General features: G+C 41.5%; 2 protein-coding genes across 2 annotated transcripts in view; one reads left to right on the forward strand and one right to left on the reverse strand.

Moving 5' to 3' along the window:
- Positions 1–1043: 1043 nt before the first annotated feature.
- nop16 (NOP16 nucleolar protein homolog (yeast)) lies at positions 1044–10315 on the reverse strand. Its single transcript, XM_006785144.3, has 5 exons — positions 10099–10315; positions 8731–8839; positions 6945–6999; positions 4313–4419; positions 1044–1527 (listed from the first exon to the last, which is right to left on the reverse strand). Exons 1-5 carry the CDS (start codon positions 10203–10205, stop codon positions 1390–1392), a joined length of 516 nt encoding a protein of 171 aa, XP_006785207.1. The 5' UTR covers positions 10206–10315; the 3' UTR covers positions 1044–1389.
- Positions 10316–15510: 5195 nt separating this feature from the next.
- Positions 15511–24914, forward strand: part of grk6 (G protein-coupled receptor kinase 6) — a 56841-nt gene continuing 47437 nt past the window's right edge. The window contains exon 1 of the mRNA XM_087847536.1: positions 15511–15705. Within this exon, the coding sequence (XP_087703662.1) occupies positions 15654–15705 (52 nt within the window). The 5' untranslated portion in view covers positions 15511–15653. The remainder of the gene's footprint in view (positions 15706–24914) is intronic.

A 24914-nucleotide genomic window follows, 5' to 3' on the forward strand; every position in this document is an offset into this window, starting at 1 on the left:
GTAAAATAAAACACTTCATGAGAGCACCAAGTGTAATCTAATGGACCCTTTTAAAAATTAGACCTGTCTTCAGAGGAGCTCACGGACGCGTGTTTCTCTTTCTTCAAAAGGACATCATGACCTGTCTGTTATCACGTATCTCACGTTCGCCTCAGGGTCGTCGTGTCTGTCCTCACTTCCATCTCCACTGATGAAACCGACGGCTCCTGCAGGTTTTTCAAAGACGGTGAAGCACTTCGAGCGTCCGATTAAAACATGTTTTTAAATTTAAGACCTCATCCTGATTCGGCTTCTACTGCAGAATTAATCTCGTATCAAACACTCAAATTAACGTTTATATTAAACACTTAAAGTAAAAGAGTAAAACCAGACTCTAATGAGGTTTCTACCTAAACACTCACAGTGAACAAACTTCCTCTGCATTTAAACACAATTAAAACTAAGACTGAAGCTGAACTCCACTGCAACGAGAATTTAGTTTACAATTGTGCACAAAAAAATAAATAAATCACAAAATATTTTTCCCTTATTGGTGGAATTTTAAAGCCTTTCAACACGTTTTTGAATCAGCTGTTTAAAGACTTGTTTCAAATCTCCATGTTTCTACTTTTGGACTCTGCTTAAGGAGCTTTGCATGATTGACAGTTCAAAATAATCCTTACGTAGTTCCCATCCCTTAAAGAAGAATTGCTTAAAACAGAGCTGTGAAATGTAATGTTAGGTCTTTAAAGCCACGCCAAAAGCAAGATCTGGGTCACGCTTTCACACAGCGTTAACATTTTTGTAGTGCTCTCCTCCAAATCAGCAAAAATATTTTGATCTGTCGCTTCTGGTCACATCCAGAAACTCTCTGAGCGTCCCAACAATCATCCCGACTTTTATTTCTTAAAAAACCCGCTCACATATTTGTTATTTATCAGTAAAGATTCACCAACTTCTTTATTTTAGCATCTCACTTGATATTCGATCCCTGCACAGATCATTCTTGTCTTGTGGTTTCGGACGAACAGAAATCAATGAACACACCAATAAAAATAGATCCATTTTTCATGATTTTACTCGGATGTTCGGGTCCTCCTGTGGTTTATGAGGATAATGGAGGAAACTGAAATACTTTTATCCCAGAGAGGGAAAAAAAACACACCTGCTGGATGAGTTTCAAGGGGTTTAAATTATTAAAAATCTCATTTCAGTCATGTTTGACTTTCACAAGAAAGAGCGAATAAATCCTGAAACAAAATGACTCAATTAAAAATACAAAAGGAGGGAGAAACGTCCCAGAACATGGACGTGTTTCCTCGGCACTCGCCAGTATTTTACTCTCCGTCCAAACACTCGACCTCAGTCTGAATGTCCACAGTCCACTTCCTCAGACCCACAGCAGATCTTCTACTGGACCATTGGCTCTGCGAGCGAGCTGACGAAGGCCTCGTAGTGCTGCGGGTGGCAGCGTTTATACTCGCCGATTTTCCTCTTGATCTGTTTGGGCGTGTCCTGGTAGTAGTTCTTCTCGTCTCTGGCCATCGCCTGCAGAGCGGGAAGGAAGGGACAGCAGCGTGAGAGAGCCTTCCTCTGTGAACATTAACCAGACGTTATTCAGCTAAGTGATGCTTAATTGAATTCAGAGCAGATTCAGGCTGAAGGCTTTTTACTGTCAGCATCTTGCTCTTGTTTTCCACTGACTGATGGGTCTTAGTTTAAATAATGGATCCATGCTGTATTAGAAAACAAGTGGTCAGTTTAACTCTCAGCATTTCCCACCTGCTACGTGCTGATCTTTAACCTTCTTGTTCAGCTAACCAGCTCGTGCTTTCCAGCTAACTTGCTGTCCAACATTTTTCAGCTTCCTTTCCAGTGAGTCTCTCATCCTTTGGACCGACTCCAGCTCCACCATCCACTGTCAACTGAAGTCTTTCTTCTGTGAAAAATTAAAGGATCTCCCTAAAAAGACCCTGCACTGGTTCATGTGCAGCCCGACTGAGCCCAGGAAGGTGGAGCTGGAGTCGGTCTTTGGATGAATGACTCACTGGAGGCAGCCAAAAGTCCCTCCTAATGAGAATCTGTGACGAACACCTTGTATGAAATATTATTACACAAAGAGATGACTGCTGTTCTGCACCAGGACTTTTCTTTTTCAATTTTGTTTACATATAATCCCAACAAAATTCCTCTCGACGTGGTTCACACTGTAAGACCTACAGCAGGGTCGGCAACCTGCGGCTCTTCAGTCCTTACACTGCGGCTCCGCGTGGTTTGGGAAAATAAATTAGAAGCATTTAACTAAAGTGTATTTTATTTATGTTAGTTCTTTTTTAACTTGTAGTTCTAAATTGGAAGATTATTGTGATTTTGAAATATAAAACTAAAATTATATTTTATTATTTTTTCATCGCTCAAACTAAGCCTCACACTTGCGGAAGCCGGTGTACGAAACGCCGTGCATTTATCGAGGCTTTCAACCCCAATTATGGATCTTCGAACAAACACGCTCACGCCTCACAGACGACAGCTTACAGTCCTGCGTAAAGATGAAAGCCCCGATCTGCAGACGCTGTGCGCAGCAGTTCGGGACCATAAGTCTTATTGTAAACATATCACGGCAGACCCGACGATGTTTCCATGAACACGCTGTTCAGCTTCTCTTTATTGACCACTTTTCACACACGGTTGCTGACGCACACAGCCGGCTGTAGCTTTGCAGCTCACAGCCTGACAACACAACAGCAGAGAGAGCACAGACGTTAAGGCGGCGAGGCGTGATTGCGGGCGCCGCTCAGGTGCGTCCGCCTCCCCTGCAGCGGCGCTGCAGACCACGCCCCGCCACACACATTAACCTGGTAAAATACATATTTAGGCAGAATTTTGCAAATATCTATTTTTTTCACCAGCATAGAGCTTTTTTCCAGTTATTTTTTAAAAGTCAGGTCGAGGCTCCAAAAGCCCAAAGACGATATGACAGTTTTTGTTCGCTGGATCATTTTAGTTCAGCTTTCCTTTTGTTATATTTCTTTAAGAGTTCAAAATGTGTTAATTACATAAATAAAATGTAATTTTCTCTGTAGCACTTCATGGATTTCATCAGCAACACACCGTAGTTGTTCAAACAAGGCATAAAGGTAAAAAACAATATATGCAGTGTTATCTTCATTTTAGATGTCACAAAGTATTTGCAGCTCCCAGAGTTTTCTTTGACGTTGAACCTGAGTCCAAATGGCTCTTTGGGTGTTAAAGGTTGCTGACCCCTGACCTACAGTAATACAGAGGAAACCCCAACAATCCAACAACCACCTAATGAGGCAGCGCTTGATGACACCAGGAAGAAACCTCCAGCATGAGCGGTGTTAGGGGCAATGAGCGTTTCCTACATATTAATTATACCTGGGCGGTGATCAGGTGTCATAACCACCAAGTATATTCAGCACCTGATTTTAAAGTTTCATTTTTCATCTGCTGGTAATTTGATGGTTGACCTCGGTCTGAATGTTCTTCTGTGTTTTGATTTGTAAAAGAAAAAAGCATCACTTTAATGGGAGCAGAAGTATCAACTCGGCTCTGAACTGCAGTAAAAACCTTGAATGTGCCGACATGTCCTCTCAGTGCGAAGCTCCAGCTGCTCAGAAAGTCGAGGGTGGAACATTTCTCCGTGAAGGACGTTTCATTGTATAGAGAAAAATCCACTCTCACAGTTTCCCCTCTTATTGACCGACTGTGGCTTGGCAGCGCTCCCGGCGGTGACTCAGTCTCATCTAAAGCAACTGTTGAAAATTCATTTTAATGAGTCATTTTTCAAATAAAAGCTCAGTTTAAACCTCTGCCACACTGCTCTGTTTATCCAAGTCACTTCAGGGTTCTTCCAAGTATAAAAAACTGCAACAATCAACGCCTCTGATCCGACCCCCTCAGAATCAGGTGATTTTTCTGTGCAATAACTGCAGTATGTTTAATATTTATCCTCATAACGTGATTATTTTCTGAGTTACAGGCTCACGAAACACAAAGATAACACATGCTCCGGCCTCTCTCCCCTTAAATAAGATAAAGCAGGCCCTGACGTGCTTCGAGGCTGTTACAGGTGCAGATATGGGATGCCTCTTGCAGAGACCATGGGTGACGCACATGAGTAACGGTCATTTGGGGGTTTCTGAGGCGTCTCCAAGCAGAAAAACCTGACCTTTTACTGTCAGTACCTGCTCATTTTTGGGAAATTTTCATGAATAACTCAGGAAATTGGCCGTAAAATGAAGGAGCTGTAATTTACTGTTAAATCCAGATGAAAGTCCCGTCACTGTGGTCCAAGCTTGGTTGTTCTTACCTTGTAGTCCTGGTTGTGCTCTCGGATCATGTGCTGAACGTATTCGATCAGGTCGGTCGATAACGTCTTGGTGTCTTTGCCGGGGAGGCTGGCCTCTGCCTCCAGCTCTGCTCACACAAACCAAAGAAGAAGAACAAAAACACTCTCATCAGGTTTAACAGGAAGAAGGTAAATAACTGAAATAAGGTTGCCGACGCAGACGAGTGTTTCTGAGCTGCGACCTTGCCACAGGTTGGAAATAAAAACGGCGAATCTGCAGCTGCTGCTTCTATAACATCACAACAAACACACAGAAGTGAAACGCCGCTTTCATTTTAATTGGTTTAATTAGGCTGCATTCACAGAGCGAACAACATGAAAAGACTAAGTGAAGAAGCGTCATTAAAAACACTAACATGTCATTAAGCAGCAGCAGCAAAGGAAAACACATCAGTGAGAAATCTGCAGCAGCCGAGGACGATTTATCCTGACTCCGCCCCCGCTCCAGCGCCACGGTCAACTCACCACGCTCGTGTATTTCCAAAGTGTCTGTCCGCTCAAAGTGCTTCACACTACAAGTCACATTGTTCACCATGTGCTTTATATTGTAAGGTGAAGACCCCACAACAATACTGAGAAATGCCAACAATCAGAAGACCCCCTATATCAGAGGGGTCAAACATAAGGCCCGTGGGCCAGGATCCGGCCCACTGGACGTCTTCACCCAATGTGAAGAAAGCCACAAACTCTCAACGTTTAACTGTATTTACATGAAGTTTACAGTTGTCCTAGGGGTGGGCGATATAAACGATATACAATAGAAACGATATAAATTTGGCCAACGATAGAGATTTTGACTATACTGCTCTATCGCGATAGCGCATGTTGATGATGTCATCAAGCTGCGCCTGTTTTGGTCGAAAGCATCGCAGCGGCTACAACCATTATCGTCTGCAAAATATGCTGACAGTCATAGCAAAGAGATGAAGCGCTTTTGAAATATGGGGAAAGCCAAAAACTGCGCTTCTGTAACATTGATTCATTAATGACTTTTATCGAGTGGAAAAAAGTTGCCGTTCATCCTCCAGCTTCACTGTGCTAATGTTATGCTAACATAGCTGTGTCGCTAGCAATCACGTACTCCAACTTCAGTAACCCTGCAAACGTCACTGCTGTTTAGCTTTCTGTCTTCATTTATGTCAGAAGTGGTAGCAGAGCTGTACGTTTTAATTAGTTTCAAAAATCTCTCAATCAGAACATGGTATGTCATGTTTAGGTGGAAACTAGCGAGCTAACTTCCTGCTAACTTCTAACTCCATTAAATTTAATAACTTCTATTTCCATGGATGCCTGGATGTTAAACTTAATTGTTACACCTGGTAAAGCAGCTGATCATTTTATTAAAGATGAAAGAATTTAGACCGTTTTTAACTCTTAGTGTTCGTTTGACTTTGGGACCTGAAGCGGACGGAGTTTTGGACCCAGATTACTCCGCGAAGCTCCTCACTACGGCAGCCGTAATGCTCTGACAATCCATCAAGCAGTGTGGCTTACCAAAGTTGTACTAAAACATTTTTAACAGATTTCTGCAGCCAAAATCGGTTTGAGGTCAGTAAGCACAACCAGGATTCATACATAAGGTGCACTCTCGATTTTTTTAAAATTAAAGGATTTTAAGTACTTATAGTGTGTAAAATACGTTATACAGAAGAAAAGAATATATCGTGATATATATCGTTACCGCACATGCTTGAAATTATATCGCGATATGAATTTTAGGCCATATCGCCCAGCCCTAAGTTGTCCCGTTGATGAAGACCTCTCCACAGCCGTTCATACTGAAGTAATAAAGAATAGATAAACGATTAAATGGCAGTAAAGATCTTTTTTTTCACTATTATGGAAAAATCCCCCAATCTGGACGATGAGCTAACAGAACTTTTTCTGTAATTTTACAGATTTGCTGCCCACTCTGGCTGCCTCGTGGTCGAGGTCACGAGCTGAACCGGACAGACCGGTGTACGGATGAAGCGTTTGGGAATATTTGCTAAATCCTAGAAGCACAGCCTGGTTGGCATCCACGAGCAGGCTTTAAACGAGCCGTGGTGAGCAGCATCCAGCCAACTGAACACAACAAACCCTCCTCGGGCTCTGTGCAGCGGCCGGCTCAGTGGCCTCTGTCGGGCTACGTTAGTGACGGAGACGAGCGCCGATCTACGTTCCTGCACCTCAGAAAGGTGAATAGACTCCTCCTCAGACTCAGGGTGAAGACATCAGACCCTCAGATGGAGTCCGGAGTCGCGACGATAACCCTCCACGTCTGAATGAGCAGGCCTGGATGCCTCTGCTGAGGTCACAGACCTTTCTGTTGTTCTCTTATTGTCATTTATCAACCTTGGCATCGCCCTGTAAACTTACTGCTTCTCCATCGACTTATTGTCTTTACAAGATCACATCTTATTCTCACGTTGATGGGAGCCAATGAACTAGAAATCATCCCTAAATCATAGAAAGTCTGACAGAAACAGCTCCTCGCTCCAGATAAAAGAATAATAAATGGATAAACGAGCAGGTGGGATTTAGTTTAGCGTTTCCTGTCACCTGCAGGATGAAGTGAAGCAGACATTCGTGTACATGAGGAGGAGACACTCACGCTGTACGATGAAGGGCTTGGTGACGACGGCAGGCTTCTTGTCTTCCCTGGGGAGCTGCACGTGTGGAAGAAAAACACAACGAAGGTCATCAGGCAGCCTGTTTGGACTCTGGGTTAATAAACATAATCATCCATCTTCCACTGTAATGCGACGCGATGACGGCTGTGAAATGTGCTTTATCTCATCTGCGACGACGTTTCGGGAGACAAAACCGTTCAAGTGTCCTCGCTGCCGAGCCCGGGGGGAAGACACAAATTCATCATTTAGTCGCCGTCACAGGAGAACAAAATGAAAACGTCTGAATGTCTGAAGGCTGCTGGAAAACGAAGTGCAGCCCGCAGGCCGGCATTCGCTCGCTTTAGCCCCGGGTTGAAACGGCAGCGGTGATTAATTAAAAACACGAGCAGCTGTGAAACATCAGCGGAGAGAAATTCAGGAGGTAGCGTCTCTGTTTCTGTCTGAAACCTGGAGCAATCAAACATCTCAGGCTGACTTCATAATTAACACTCTGTCGCCCCCTTCAGGCTTAAACTAACATTTGCAGGACGTGAACACAAACATGCTGCAAGTTGAATGTGCTGGTTGTTTTTAACATTAACAGAATTTAAAGCAAAAACTTGAGGTCATTCCTTCATTTCAGGTTGTTGTGGCCGTTTTTGTTGAATGTTTATAAAACGCAATTTGTATTCATTTTTGTTTTTTCTTTAAAGTTATAAGAATATGCTGACCTAGTTTTGTTATGTAAATTTGTAATTCATTTTATTGGAAAAGGTTTTGGAAAGTGATTGGTTTATTGGCTTATGGACCCTCCCATTAATCAGGGGATTAAGAGCACCCTGGAGGGGTGTGGTAAGGATGGTTTTTTGTTTGCCAAATGATGGGAAGACGGGAGGGTTAGAAAATGATTTTTTGACCACTTTTGAAGTTGTTAAAGCAAATTGAGTTAACTTTCGTTTAATTTTAAGTTTTAAGAAGTTATTTGGTTGATTTTTGTTTATAATTTTCCACGAAATAAACGCCATATGATTTTTAAACAATGGAGTCAGAAGTGCGTTCTAAAACAAACCTCCCGTTGCCACCCACGGCCTTTTCTTGGACTTTTTTGGTGTTTGGAACATAAAAGGTTAGTTGCTATAAATGTGACTAATTTAATCACTTTCATTTAGCTCTACACTCACAGACCACTTCATTAGGTACACCTCCTCAGCTGCTCGTTAACACAAATATCTAATGAGCCAATCATGTGGACATGGTCAGGGTGACCTGCTGATGCATCAGAATGAGGCAGGAAGGTGGACGTTGTTGGTCTGAGTGTTTCAGAAGCGTTTTTCAAACCATCTCTACAATTTACAGAGAATGGTCTGAAAAAGAGAAAATATCCAGTGAGCTGTTTGAAAATGCCTCTTCGATGTCAGAGGTCAGGATAGCCATGGCTGATAGGAATGCAACAAGAACTCAAAAAAACACTCGTTACAGCCAAGGTAGGCGGAGCACCATCTCTGGGTGCATACTGCTCGAAGCAGATGTGCTACAGCGGCAGAAGATGTGCTGTCAGCTAAGACCTGAGGCTAATTCACACAGGCTCACCAAAACTGAATGACAGATGATTAGAAAGATTGGATAGAAGACCTGAATAAAATATAAACATTCACATTCATTTATGAATAAATTCATATTTATGTTTCGAAACTGACTTTGGATCCTTGCTGCATCTAAAACATTTTTTTAGAGCAAATTAAGCGCAGCTAAAGAGATCCGAGACCTAAACTGTGCGCAGTCTCTTACCTTCTGCTGTTTTATGGGCAGAGAGCGGTTAGGATCAAAAGCCAGACCCATCTCCTGCAGGTTCCTGGCGACGGACTTGTTGTCATCCCACGCATTTCGAATCTGAGCTCTGACAACGACAACACGTTAGACATGAGAACAGCTCATCTGCTGCAGCCTAGCACGTGACCAAGAGCACAAGTTTGTCTGTAGAATCAAGTCTTTAATACACAGGAACAGTTATTCACCAGATTTATTACTAATTAACGTTAAAGTTCTTGGGCCACCCCAAGACTTTACTGAAACGTGCAAAAATACATGTAATCGACATTTGTCATGAAAACCTTAGTCCTCCAACACAGCCGGATACAGCCAGTATTTTCTTTAAGAGGTCTTCAGGAATACTTCGCCAAGCTTTCTGAAGGACATTCAAAGCTCTTCATTCACTTTCATGACCCCACAGAGCTTCAATAATGTTGAGGTCTTGGTTCGGGGAGGCCAATCCATGACTGATGCTGTTCTAACCAGATGTGCTTTTACTACACTGACACTGAGATCACTGTCATGCTGACAAATGCAACCGTTGCCAATCAGATGCTTTCCAGATGATTTGCGTGGTGGATCAAAATCTAATGGTACTTTTTAACGGTTTTGCCAAGATACCCAGCTACAAACCATCACAGAGCCTCCAGCGTGTTTTACACATGGCTCCTCTGATGGAGCGATGATAGGGAATAATCCCTCCATCAGATCTGCTGCCACTGATTTTCAGTCCAGTGTTTGGATAACTGGCAAACCTCAGCCTAATCTTCCTGTTTCCCTCCGTTAACAATGACTTCCTGACAGTAAACCGCAGATCCATCTCTCAGGCCCTGTGTCAGGTCTTTGCGGGATTTATTTTCCTTCCATTTCTTAATGACATGACTCGTCCAGTTTTCTCAGCATTTTTAAAGACACCCTGCACATCTGCTGCAATATTTCAGTTGTTGGTTCACATAAAAGGACATTGTAGTGCCTGTCACCGTCACTAATGATCATTTCCATCATCAGTCTGTGTATCACTCAAACAACTGCATTAAAAACAGCAGGTGAGGTTTTAGTGGGCCTCTGTACGTTCATCCTCTAACATCAAAAAGCTGATTTCATGACAAATATTCAGTTCACAGTCAGATACTTGTGTTAAAAGTATAAAATACTCTTTTATGAAAAGTTTATCCAAATGGAACATTTCTTGAACAAATGGGACCAATCAACTTTAAACAAAGGTGAATTAACGTACTCGATCAATCAATTAGTCGACTCTCGGGTCACTGCTATGTTTTAGCTGCAGCTTTAACAACGTGTTTTTGCATCATTCCTACTAATATTAGCACACATGCTAACACTCACTGCTCGATCCTCGGGTTCGACTTCTTCTTGTTCTTCGTCTTCACGTTCTTCCGGTTCCGGTTGTAGTCAAACTTCTTCCTCCGGGCTGACTGCTTGGCTCGCGGCATTTTAGAGATTTTCCTCCGTTTTCAGAGCCGCAAACTTTGTATTGTTCGTACTGTGGCTCAAAAAAAATCAGAAAGGAACAGGCAACGTGCGGGCAGCAACAGGAAGCACGTGTTTGGTTTGTGCAGGTCATGTGACGACTAGGCCACACCCCTCCAACCCAACCGCTTTTTATTAAAAACGTTATTTTCTCATTTTTTTCAGAATGTACAGAGTCCACCTGCAAAAACAAAATAAAATAAAATAAAATAAAAAATAATGTAGTACAAGAGAAAATAAACACATTTTGATATTTACAAAATAATGTGACATAAAAAATAAAAATGAAGAAATTATTTTCTCTGATTAAAACAATTATTTCATAAATCAGTTTTTGCAGGAAAAACTTAAAAAATAGAAAGTTTTAAGTTTACTGTATGTATGCCAAACTGCTAAGATATTAACAGAGGTGAGTCCAGAAGGGGGCATGTGGGTCAGAGTATTGTTAATCTTCCAGTGGATGAGAGCAGAAAGAAGGTACAACCATTCACTCACTTACACACTGTAACATTGTAACATATTCCCATGTTATGCTTATGCTTCTACTATATACATACAAATAATGCATCATTTATTTTAAACCTTTAGTATCTTATCTTGCAGATAAATTGCATTAGCAAGCTGCCCAACAATAATATACGTCATTAATATATCAAAGGCTTCAGCAAATTGGTATACACGTCGATCAATCTATAATTTTCATCCATGTCGTGTATATGACCGTGAACATGCCATGAATAATTCATTCATGAACACTTTGATTATAAATCAGAATTACAACTTTCAGCTTTTTTATCCACTGCTAAAAGTCAAAATCCTGTTTTTTCACTTGACAAAACAATTATCCAACACAAACTGATCTTTAAACACGAGCAGTATCGTTCATTACACCACCATCTAAAAACAAGCCCGGTGTTTTCTACGTCATTTTTCTGTGGTGATTTGAGGGGATGTTTATTTTTAAATGAGATGCTTGACATCGTGTTTTTCTGAGCTGCTGAGTCAGAGCTCAGAACCTGCAGCTGATGACTGAAACATCCAGAGGTCAGTGTGATCTAACCTACTCCACACCTGCTCTGAGACTCACAGCGCTGAAATCCAGACATCCTCAGAGTCGTCATTATTCATTATTGATCAGATATAAATAAAATCTACACTTAAACCCTCCTGCCTGTTTGCTTAAAGGTTAAAACCCTGCTGATGATTTGAGTCTCATAGTTTTCTTTGTGAGAAACACCAAAGTAGAAATACTGACACAATCCTCCTGAAATCTAATATATATCAGACTTTAGCGCCAAACCTGAGGAGCAGCCTACAGTCTCTTTAAATACCAGTCGATTGGGTGTTTTGTATTGTTTTACTGGATTCAGGTGATGATCTCAACATTTTTTAATACGTTTCTAAAGCACTTTTTGACATGTCCTCATCTTAAAAAGCACTATATCAATAAACTTTACGTATTAATAAAGCAAGTTTACCTGCACAATATTACCACTTAAATTCACAAATAGCTAAATGACATATGATGACAAAGAAACATCAATAAATATATGCCAATAGTACCACAAGCAGTAGATCTACTAGTAGTTACAGTAGTAGACACATATTTCCTGTACGGTTCACACAAACACACACTGTCGTCAATATTACAGGAAACAATAAAAGTTCAGATGACTTATGAAAATGTAAATTTCCCACAGCAGTGGAATTTCAATTCATACATTGTAAGCCGGAGCTCCTGGAGGCTCTGATTCTAAGAAGAGTCCAAACTGAACTGAATGGGTTTAATAAGTAAAGTAATTTTAGTTCTTTTCAATAGAATTTGCACAAATGTTTGCAGTTAAATTGTGTTAAACTTACCTAAATCTTAAATTGTACTTATTCTTTTAACAATTCATTGTTCTACGGTTTGAACAATGAAATGCTTTAGTTTGTACATGTACATATTACAGTATATGGGAAATACAGCTGCCCTTCTGCTTAATGATGCAGCTGATCTTTTTAACAGGGCAACAATTACATTTTAATATCCATAAATCCTTCATAATTAACATTATCTCAATTTATCAAGTTAAAAAAAGCAACAACAACAAAAAATGTCCACCTGAGAATTTAAAAAATCCAGGAGAAAGAAAAATTTGTGCAAAATGCAGATTCCTGTTGTCATTAGTTTTCTCAAAAATACTTTTGGGATGAAGGTAGAGCTGTTTTTCAACGTTTTCCTGAAATCATATTTGAGAGGCCTTTTTAAGGACTGTTTGAGCTTCTCTACCATTGTAGACTGTCAGGAGTGGCGCTCGAGTTAATGACGAATGCTTGAATTCCCTGAAATGTTTGGATGTACAATCTCTGACAACCAAATCTGCTGTCAAAGATCACACATCCAAATGTTTCAGGGAATTCAAGCATCCATCATTCTATGTCAACTGAAGACCTCTCCTCAGAGTCCACATTTAAAAAGTACTGAGCTCAAGTCATTTTAGATAATGGAATTATAAAATTGCCTCTCATTAAACAATTATAGAAAAAAATCTGCATTACTTAATTCCTTACAGCAGGGGTCTGCAACCCTGGGCACGCGAAGGGTTAACTGATGGCACGACCATAGCTGGACTGCCCGACGGCGATTTTTCGTTTTTATGGGCTGATGATTTTTTGGCAGATGTGTAAAAATAACTCTGGTGGTGGCTGTGGCGGAGCTTCCACAGAGGCCAGCAGGTGGATGAGAGAAAGGGGAGACAGCAGGAGGAGAGCCCCGAGGCGGCCGCCGGTCCCAGTGTCAGGTGAACTGAACTTCAGGTAAGAAGTTATGACCTGCAGTCTATCTGGGTCAGATATAAACCAAGTTTAGGTGGAGTTTATTTTACAGTCAGTTACAATAACTCGTACTGCGTGAGCTAGCATGACGGAGTTTCTATACAGCTGGGTGGGTGCTATGATGTTACTGATAGTGAACTTTATTTTGTTAGTTAATAGAGTTTCCAACCGTCCCGTAATAAACAGAGTCGTCCCGCATTCAGAGAAATTATTACGCATTTCGTATTGAGGTGAAAAGGAACAGTTTGTCCCAGACTTCAGCTACAATGAAAAAGACACAAAGCTGGAGTTAGTCTGTCTTTGCTGCACAGCTGCCTCTTCTTCTCTCATTCTCTCCCCTCTCTCTCTCCTGTTGATACTTCAATCATGAAACTGATCAATGATCAGCTGATCGGCTTTTCTCTCTCGTTTGTTTGTCGCCCACTTTGCACCAGAAAGAAGAAACCAGCAGCACGTTTAAGCTTGATCAGCTGTTGTTAGAATTTATTTAATATTAATTTCTAGTATCAGCTGATGTTTGCTGGAGCCACAGCTGTAAAGCTGCTGGTCATGATATCTGTTTGGATATGTGGTGAGAGGGAAACATGAAGATGAAACCAGGAGATGTCCTTACTGAATCATCAGAGCTGAACAGGTGATGGAGAAACAGGTTTACCTTGTAGGTGACATGAATGAGTTGAAGGGAAGTTATGAACTGTTTCTGAGAGACAAATAACACCACGATCCTTTTCTATGTACCTGACAGCTGTGCAGGGGCGGGTCTAGCAAAGTTTTGCCAGGGGGCCAGGTAGGGCATTAACAGGGAAAGGGGGGCACAAATAAATACTTTTCTTTCTCCTCCTCATTTAAAGTGTCTCGCTTTAAATAAATAATTATCTGAATCTTACAACCAAGTTTTTATCTGATGTACAATGTATAGAAATCATATATATACCAACAAGACAGCGTGCATCACTGTCACAACAGCGTTTGTTTTCATTCAAAGGCTTTATGGCTTTTCCTATAATACCTGGGGGGCCGGTCTCTAGTCAAAATGCCCGGTTTTGTCCGAGTTTTTTGTCCCAGTCCAGCCCTGGGCACGTCATGTAGTGAATTAATCTGAGCAGGTGCATTAAAGAAATAAATGGCCGGGCCAGTGGTGCACATCGCAAATTAGCTCACATAGACACATTAGTTGTGCCGCTTCTTAATGACCTATCTTAGCTAACAACCCCAACTACCAGATTCAACTTGTAATTGGCTAAAAATAACTTCGCCTACCGGTGAGAGGGACGTTGCTAGCTGGCAGTTTTATCAAGCGATGTTGAAATTTCTAACACCTCAAATACTTCAGGAGCTGTCTGCTCAGCGCAGCATCAGCACCACAGAAATACATGGATACATCCGTAGACTCCAGACAGAATTCACAATGTGTTTTCGGGACTTTCGGGTGTTTGGACCAATGTTTTCTTTTCTAATCAAACCAGAAAGGTTTAATGAGCAGCTGGATTTGTCTCGCATTGACTGCCTGGACACAGATGACATCAAAATGCAGCTGATTGAACTGAAAGGCTCGACTCTGTAGGGGTCAAAGTTTGCAGAACTACAGATGCAGCTGGAATCCACAGCTGTGCATGTTCATGGAGCTTGCATTTATTTTTTTAGGTAAATGTAATAAAGAGTTAGCTAAATATAATAAATAAAACAGGTAGCAAAAAAGTAATAAACTATTAATGTAAAGTAACAAATGAAACAGTTAGCTAAATGTAATAAACAGCTAACTAAAAATAATAAATAACACAGGTAGCAAAAAATTAATAAAATGTTAATGTAAAGAAAGGAACGAAACAGTTAGCTAAAAATAACAGATTACACGGTCAGCTAAAAGTAATACACAGTTAACTAAAAATAAAAGACAGTTATCCAAATGAATTAAAAGTAATAACCTGTTATAAATGGCTAAAAGTACTGAACGGTGAACCAAAGGTAATTGATTAAATGCTTAGCTAACAGTACTAAATGCTTAAATGACTAAACGGTTAGCTTAAAGTCATAAAGCGCTATCAGAGACCAGTTGTGCCCGTCTCTGGTAAAGCGTCCATTATAAATTGTGCCACTCTGTCTTTTTTAAATTGATGTTTAAGTAAAGTTTGTTTTAATATAACTCAAACTCTAATGGTATTGTTGCTAGCATGTTCTAATACCTTTAAATTGCTTGTTTAGCTAACACACACTTCGGGGCTAGTTTAAAACCGAAGCATTAGATATGAGCAGAGTGAGCTATCTGCCTTTGATATTATGACGCTTATTTCCTTAAACGCGCCTTTGTAACAGAGTGAGACGTCTGCTTTATTTCCTCCTCTCTGACAGCAGCTTCAGGGCGGAGAGATGTAGCGAGGAGGAGGAGTAACAGGAGGAGAAAGAGGAGAGGAGGGGCCCACTGTCACCGGACGGGTCTGCGCGAAAGCAGAACGGAGTTTTTCCTCCTTGGCTGGGCGGTGGGAGGAGGTGGTGGCGGTGGACGGTGCTTGGCAGAGGATAACTGTGATTGAAGCCGCCGGGGGGGACCTGGAGCTCGGTGTGCTGCCGCTGCTGTAAGCCCGCACAGCATTAACATGGAGCTCGAGAACATCGTGGCCAACACTGTGCTGCTCAAAGCACGGGAAGGTAAGGATGGGGAAGGCGGTGTGACAGCTCCTCTCCGCCGGTGTGTTACAGTCACAGCACCGGAGGGATGCCCCGGACTCAGGCGGCACGAACTGTTCCTGCACTTCCTGACAAATCTTATGATGATGCGCGCAGGGTGTTACCGTAAATACAGTTCGTACGAGTAGATAGAAACGACCAACCGAACTCCGTTTATAATTCGAGCGGTATAAGGCTTTGTTTCATATCCGTGGTCCTACGCTGAATGTCAACTTAATGAGGACTTTATTCAAGAATTTAGCAAACAGTGTCCACTTCGGCGTGGAATATGTTTAAACAAATCTCTTAATTACCGTGAAATCTCTGTCTTCCTCGTTCATTGTGCCGACTACATTGTAAAGTCAATAACTCTGTTATGCTACCTACACAGGGCATGTATGAATGTTTACTATATCCCAGTATACGCTGAATTAAAGAGTATGACCTAAAGCCTGGGAAAACGTTACAAGTAGCAAATGTTTAAAATTATTTTTTGGCGTGGCTTTGATAGTGTACCTAAAAGGTTGTCCGGAAAGGGTTGTAACCGTGAACTGTGGCTGCAGCGACACATCGGGCTTCCCTTGCTGATCTTGCAGCATCGTCCTGTAGTTTGCGAAACAGGATGTTGTGGCAGAGCAGCTGTGCTGTGCACGGCTTTGTGCACACAATTGATTTTACTGTTCCTGCCAAAGATCATCATCATTAAAACGGCCCTCATTAATCAGCTACAACCAGGAAGCTGTGATATCTGTGGGTAAGAGTCCAGGTGAAAAGGTTGGCTCGTAGGACACTCTACTGGCACAGTTTGTCCAATAACTGTTAACACTTTTGAATACCTAATGCAACATAAACGGCCCTCCTGCAATCAAAGGCCTTTGTTATTGTTCCAGTAAACAGGAGACAAAGGTTTGAGTGGCTCACGGCCGACATAATCCTAATGCCGTGTGCACAGGCACCTGAGAAGATGTTTCATGAGTTTATCAGCTGTGCTCATACATAATCAGGACCTGAGGCTCTGTGCTGGCATGCAGCCGAAGCGCCCTTGAGAAAGGCACCGTATCTCTGGGCCCCGTCAGGCCTTGACTCTGACCTCTCTGGAGCTGAGACTTATCTAAACTCTTGAGTTTAAGTTCAACACAAAGTTTGAGCTTTTAATTTCCTGCGTTCTGCAGAATTTTCTGCACCAGTTTGCACCTTTTCTCGTTGCTTAATATGTAACACATAATCGCTGTATAATGATCGTTCTCAGTTTTCCTCATATAACACTGTCCCCACTGAGTCATCACACAGCCGTGACTCTTCTGACCTCACTGGGGTTTGCCTGGTTTTGGATGTGAGAGTCATCTGATATCGGGATAATTCCCCGGCCTTTTGTTTGGGGATGAATGAATAATTTGTTTAATTTAATTTGCATACATAAGACGTGTTTCAGTAAACAGGGCGCTCATTCATCGAAACAAGGGCTGGTAGTGTTATCCTTCAGTATGTGTTGGATAACCTTTCACTTTCTTTAACTCAAACCGGGATTTTTTTCCTCTAAATATCTGCTTGTAGTTTTAAATAATACTTTATGAGGTGTTTTGGATCAGTAGTGTATTTATGATGTATTTAAAATAACACAAATTGATGTAAAAGCTGAGTGAAGACGATGATCCCTCCATTTAAAATTGGAAAAATATTCATGTCATGTACACCAATGACGCTGAAGAGTCCAGCGACACTTACATTAATAGGGAACAACTTCAGGAAGTGACCAACGTGTTTCAGCTTGGCCGAATGACCCTGAGGAACGCCACAAGCCGAAACGCGTCAGTCACTTCATAAAGTTATATCACAGCGGGTCTTTACTCAAACTAAACCAGACTGCAGAGGCAGCGTGTGACAAACAGTGACTGAGTGGCTTGTTGAAGCATGTTTAGCAGGAGTGTGACTTTATTAATCTGTGGGCACTTGTTTATGCACAACTCTGTGAATGTCCAACCGCAGCATTTTAGGCGTGGCGAGGACCCTGAATCTTTTCTTTCGTCGTTCTGTTTGCTGCTTCGGATCGTTGCGCTGTTGCACGACCCAGTTTAGTTCAAGCGTTAGCTCTCAGACAGATGACCTCACGTGTGAGTCTTGGTATACAGAACAGACGAGTTCATGGTCGACTCAACGGCTGCCAGGTGCCCAAATCATCATCCATCCACCAACATGCTGAAAGTTGGTATGAGGTGTTCTTGCTGATCTGCTGTGTTTGGTTTTCTCCAGAGGTGGCGCTGTGCATTTCCACTTTGTCTGTCAGACATCGTTCTAGAGGTCTTGTAGTTTGTTGAGATTTGCAAACCTAAGCCGTGCAGCCATGTCGTTTCTAGAAAGACCTTTTTCCTGGAAATCTTTCCAAAAAGGATGTACTTGTGCAATCTTCGTCTAAGTGTGCTGACATGAACTTTAACCTTTAATAAGCTGACTGAGGCCCGTAGAGTCTGAGGCTTTTCTGCAGTTTCCCAGACGTTTGGACGTCTTTGCTGTTCGCTCCTGAGAAGATCGTAGTATGGTTCTGCTGGAGGTTTCTTCCTGTTGAAAGGGAGTTTTTCCTTCCCACTGTCACCAAGCGCTTGCTCACAGGGGGTCGTCTGATTGTTGGGGATCATTGAAAGGTCTTTACCCTTAAAATATGAAGCACCTTGAGGTGACAGTTGTTGTGATTTGTGCTATAAAAATAAAATATAATTGAATTGTGTTATCACACACCTGAATGAGTCAATAGAGGTGGTCATGCTTTCCGATGATAAATTAGGGCTGCCACGATTACGTCGACTATCAAAATCGCCGACGACTGATTTAATAGTTGACGCGTCGTTTGAAGCTTTGTAAGATCCCAAAAGACGCAGGAATAAGTAGTAGGATTTAAGAGTGTAATAACAGACTGAAACAGAAGATGGCAGCACTGCATGTACAAGGATGCCAGCTGCCGTTAAAGCCCGAAGAAGAAGAAGAAGCTGTGTCCCAGAATTCATAGCGCAGCCCAGCTCAGTTTCCAACAATGGCGGCAGCTAGTTAGTTTTAATATTACTCTTATTATTCTTTCTGGGTCACAAAATAAACGTTTAACATATTTTCAGGCGAGAATGTAGCTGTGTAAACCTCAAATATCTGCTCAGTTTATCAAGACACCACATATTTTCAAAAGCGCTCTGACGTTTTCGGAGACGTCTGTTAGCCACTAGCTCGATAGCTAGCCGGGGGCTAGGCTAACTAGAGCCGTGAGAACACCGGACTCCCGGCAAATCGTTTTCAAACCCACCGCCGTCTTTCGCTACTCAGGTTAAACATGATATATAAGTCACTTAGATAACTTAAAAATGTTATTGTTTGGCTTTTTTTTAGTATTTTATTTGTTCCTGAGTAAATCGGTTTGGCTGAGATTAAAGTTATAGTTTTTACACAGCTGAATAAACGTCAAGCAGACAGCTGATTATCAGAAGTGTGAGATGCTCGAGAATTTACTCCGGTGTCCTGTTATATTTTAGATAGCAAGGAGTTTATTAAACTTCACCAAAACAATCTGCAAATTTCATTAAAATTTAATAAACTATCATCTTGTCTTTATTTTTAGTTAGCACATACCTTAAACACTTAAAGCTGTAAGCTAATGATAGTTATATAAGAGCAGATGCTGCTGGTGCAATAAGCTGTACGTTTTACGTCCAATGGATGATGATCTGATTAGTCGACTAATCACAAAAATAATCGGTGACTAGTCGACTTTCAAAATAATCGTTTGTGGCAGCCCGATGATAAATGAATTAACTGCATTTGATTATCAGCATCTGGCTGATACTTAACCTCTAAGTCTCTACGGATGCACTGGGGTGCACTTCGTTTTCCCCACACTGTTTCTACATTTTGCTTTGGTTTTGTTAAGTGTGATGATACATATGTTATATTTTGTATTTTATTACAGGTTGTATTGATCTAATTTTACAACCTACAAAGAACCTGATTAATTCATGTTTGTGTACTTTCTTTGTAACTACACATGAGTCCTAAAGATAATCCTGTAATCTAAATGTACATTTTCAAAGAGCATATAACTTCAGTGCAGAGGAGGTATTCAGCCAGACGATGATAAACTCAGCTCATCAGCAGCTCTGTTTTTGCATCCGTAAACCTTTTAGAGGGGCAGCACCGACATCTTTGTGTCCTTCAGGTGTGTTATGGAAATTTCAGAAGGAAGCTTTTTTGGGAGTTTCATCTGTAGTAGACCTGTTTTACTCTGAAGTTGGATTATTCAGAGTGCTGTATACTGTATGCCGTCTTCAGCTTTGCCCAAGGATGTGATTTTAGCCCATTTCCTCACTTCTGTTAAGCAATTAGTACCAGTTAATTTCAGTGTGCCTTGGAAATCAAATTGGTTCGTGAAGAGTCTCAAAAGTTCGCCGAAAGGCATGTGCAGCGTGACGGCTCTTCAGTATTACTCCAAAGAAAGAGTCAGGGGGTTCAGGCCTCTGAGCTGCAGTTTTCTTCTTGATGGCACGCTAAGAAACACTGAATGTGTCAGTGACCTAAAATCATGCAGCGCGATGTGAACGCTGGAGCACGAACGGAGGAGAGAGACGCTCTCTGCTGCGCAAAAGTTCCAGTCGTGACCTTTTGTGTCACTTCCTGTGTGCAGAGACGCTCATGCCCTGCAGATGTCTGCTTTTGTGCTGCAGGGCCAATCGGTGATTTAGGCCAGCACTGAGGAGCGATTTTACACGACATCAAAACCAAACAGAATTATTTTTTCAGATTTTAGACGTGCAGTAAAACACAATATACACGCCCCGGTCCATTTTAAGTTTTCACTATGATATTGGCGTAATTAGCTGCTACACTGTTACTACACGGTTAGCCATCTAGTTAGCTGTATTAGATTAGATGTGTTTCCATGTTAGCTTAATATGTTTTTTAACTTCCTGTGTGATTTCTGTCCATGTTTTAGATGTTCTAACGAATATTAAGCTAACACTTAGCTTAACACAGGCAGAACAAGTGTGTGTTTGTTGTCACATTCATCAGTGAAGGATGGCGATGATTTAGTGAGCTTTGAATTATGGACTGACGTGAGGCATTCGTGGCTCATTGTTTTTTTTTAGGTGCTTCTTTGGCATCTAAAGCCCCGCAGTAAACCCTGTTAGCACGTGGTCACACCTGCCACCGTTTAGGTTTCAAAATCTGGGAGGTTATCCTGGATGTTGCACAGAGAATGATGCAATTAAGCACATAAAACGGGCACAAAGACGACATCATGCGTGTGCAACAGCACAAATAAACTGAACTGCTGCACGCAATCAAAACGTCTGGTGAGGCAATAAACTGATGTAAACGTCCAACCGACTTTAAGTTCATTCTGTCTACTCTTCGTCTAAGTCCACTAAGACAGCATCATCAGTCCCGATATCATACCAGGCAGTGTAAACGTACTCAGATCTCAGTCGCATACATGAGATATTACTCGAGGCAGTAGGAATGGCTGGTACTTGGTAACAGTGTCCTGTTGTGGATAATTTGCTTTCTGTTCAAAGCATTAAAAATTGTTTTACATTTATTTCCAAACCACTATTATTAACTCGTTAACTTGCTAAACAAGCAAAATCCAGCAGCACCAACGAGCCCGTTAAGCTCCAGAAATGCTGACCGTGCACTAACGAAGGCTGCGGCCTCATGAAAGCAACTCTCACCATTTCTGAAATATCTTTTGACTTTATTTGTGTGGTTATTGTTTATAATCACCAAAGGTTGTTTAAATTTAACCCTAAATATGGTTTTAAAAAAACCTGTATGGTCAACTTCTGCCTCCTACCAAATAAACTCCCATTGATTTGAGTGCAGGATTGTTTCTGTCACCCGAGTCTCTCTTATAAGATCTCTGGCAATAATGTTGTTAATCAATAATTATAAACCAGCTAACTATAGATGGATGAGAAAGATATGGTTTGTGCCACAGCTGCTACTGAGAAATTTGAAACAATCTGTTTGAAATAAAGAATTAGCGTCCTGCTACAGAAGGATGAAATACTCCAAGAACAGAGGGGTTAAAGTCAGTCCAGTTTGATGGAAGACCTAAAAACCTTCTTGAAAATGTTAACATTTAATAAACCATCTGTGTGTAAAAGTGATAATAAACAGCCCAACTGCAGTTTCAACAGGACGTTACAAAGAAATGCTGCTGGTGTAAATCAGAGAAATTCATCAGTGCAACAAATCTGTAAAACAACCAAACAAACAACACAAATACAGTGAAATAAATTGTCGGGTTCGTCTAGAGTTAAAGAAGAAAGGAAGTCTTCTGTTATTTAATGGTTCTTCTGTAGTGAGAAGACATTATCAATAGTGAAAAGGCAGGAATGTTTCTGAGAAAGCAGAACATGTTATGGTTCATGGTTTATCTGTAGTGTTTCTTCATTGCTTACTGAGACTGAGAAAGTATAGACTGATGATGACGTCTCTAATCCAGGAGCAGGTGTCAGTACTCGAAGCGGTTCACTAATCAAAGCTGACAAAAACACAGTTTGCTTTAAAAACCTTCAAGCCCCGTCTTTACTCCCAGGCTCTGTCTTTTATGAGATTCCCTCTGCTTCAGGCTGTGAGCAGCCAGGTCGTATTGACCGACTGCATTTCATTGACAATCTGTCATCTTGGGTAAGAGGAGGCGGCCTTAAAATATACGAGTGTTGGCCCGGCACTCGAACACATCAGTAAAAACCCTGCACACTCTAAAACAGCCATATTACACCTATAGAAATGTTAGTTGGTATATAGACACAAATATCCTCCTTTAATGTAGAAACCACAGTCTGAATGCACAGCACAAAGGAAACGTGCCTTCTCACAGGAAATACAATGAAAAGCCGCATCTGAACCTGACTTGATTGTCACCTCCTCCTCTGTTTTTTTGCGTTCCACTTCTCACCTTATGCTATGTGATTTCGGTCCCTGATGTCACTTCCTCTCTCACTGCTGTTTACAGCAATTAAAATCTGGGAAATCGTGAGCTTTAAAGCGAAGCACAAACACCTTAAAATAGCACCTTTTAAAAATAAACATGTAAGCGGAACGAAGTCGCAGAGCCAAATAAAAAACAATTTTTCGTTTGCTTTGCTGAAAAAGCTGCGAATCGGCACGTTTGAGGCCGGTTTTCTGTCCACTCGATGTAAGCACTTGCCTCGGTTTACATGTTGGTTGAACCACCAAAGTTGTAATGACCTGTTCAGCATTTTAATCCGGTGCCCTGACATACAGAAAAACATTAAAAGAAGCATATCTGGACCTAGCTGATAAACTGATTTGATAAATCTGTATTAAATCAGAATGTGTGTGGCCTCTGCGTCTGTATTCTCTACCTACAGTGTCCTGAGATGGTCCTACCAGGGCCTTCGATGTTAACATGTTATTGTAAAGAGATTTAAAATTATACACAATCCATACACCACCACAGTGGATTTTAGATCAGATAATCAAGATGCAAAGACGTGCAGACCTTCAGCTTTGTTGCAGAGTGTTTTTGCAACATCAGAAATTACAGTCTTTTTTAAAGACAGTGTCCCATTTCCAGAGACTTAAAAGTAATCGGACAGTTGACTGACAGGAAACTGATAAAAGATCTAGAAATGATTCAGAGACCAGTCAAATCAACAATCTTGTTCATTCTTGTCTTCCTTCTCTCACCCCAACCGGTCGCAGCAGATGGCCCCGCCCCTCCCTGAGCCTGGTTCTGCCGGAGGTTTCTTCCTGTTAAAAGGGAGTTTTTCCTTCCCACTGTCGCCAAAGTGCTTGCTCATAGGGGGTCATATGATTGTTGGGTTTTTCTCTGTATCTATGAAGCGCCTTGAGGCGACTTTTGTTGTGATTTGGTGCTATATAAATAAAATTGAATTGAATTGTTCATTCTTTGAAAGCATGAATGCACTGACCAGCGTAGCAACACCTAAAGTGGATGATCACAGAATTATTTCCATGGTTCAGAAAAACACCACCCAACACCGAACCAAGTCAAAGTCATTGTCAAGGCCTGAAATCAGCAGACGTCTTCATGAATGGAAATACAGAGTTTAAGGTGTTCCACTGCCTGCTGATTGGTCAGCTGATTGGTCAGCTGATTGGTCAGCAGGCAGTGGTTTCCTTCCTGGACTTGCTTCAGAGCATGGTTAAACCTGAACTCACCTTGCTTAGCTCATAAGCCAGCCTCATAATGGCCTCCAGGGTCATGTTTGGCCTTCAAGTGTAACCTTTGAACTGCCTAATGACTTTGAGAGTGCGGGATGAATTGGGCTGCTTTCATCTTAATTACATCGGTGTATCGCTCAGTCCGTCTTTCATCGGCTTTCCATCCGTGTACTCATGCTGTTTGTCTTGATTTACATTTTCACTAATGCACACAGCGGGCGCGGGGCATCAGTCAGCTTATCTGTAATTCTGATATTATCGCCCATTTTCCAGCCACAAACACAACATCTTGTTTGCAATGTCTTTATGACAGTAATTGATTTTCAAAGCAGCTGCCTGGAAGTATTTGAATAGCAAATCCTGAAGCGTGGACTGCCTTCCTTCAGGATCAGGGATGCTGAAGGCTGGACGCCTCAAGGCTGCTGCTGTATTTACAACAACGCCGTGTTATCGGTAAAAGCCTGGATGGTGTAGGTTCACGATATTTCACGTAAGAGGGTGTTTACAGACAGCAGATGGGGGGACTCGCTCTCCTTTATTTTTTATTCTTTAAATCTGACTTTCTGTCCCAGTTTTTTGTAGCCAAGGGCCAGAAAATAGCAACACGATGATGAGACCATAGACACTGATGTCCATTTATGAACCTGCCGTTTGATTAGATTTATTGCAGCTGTCCTGTTGGGTTTTTGGAAGCAGAAGAGAATATATTACTTATCAGATATTCCACTAAAAATGCTCCCAAATGCATGATGGGAACAAGCCCAATCCACTTCTACTAGAGCTACAATCCAATATTAATCACTGAAGTCCAACTTTAAGCCTCGGAAGGATCGAGATGGATCAGTTATAAACAAATTTACCCACCATACTGAAGCTGAAGGGAGAAACTGTCCCAATGTGTTTATTCTTAGCTGGTTGATTTCTTCTGTAAAGTGGGATTTTTTTAACATGGGAGTCAATGAGGAACGAGTCACTTTTTGTGAACTGGCTGTTAGAGGAAC

The sequence above is a fragment of the Neolamprologus brichardi genome, chromosome 10 (assembly GCF_056152115.1).
Source record: "Neolamprologus brichardi isolate AB-2024 chromosome 10, ASM5615211v1, whole genome shotgun sequence".
Classification (NCBI taxonomy): domain Eukaryota; kingdom Metazoa; phylum Chordata; class Actinopteri; order Cichliformes; family Cichlidae; genus Neolamprologus; species Neolamprologus brichardi.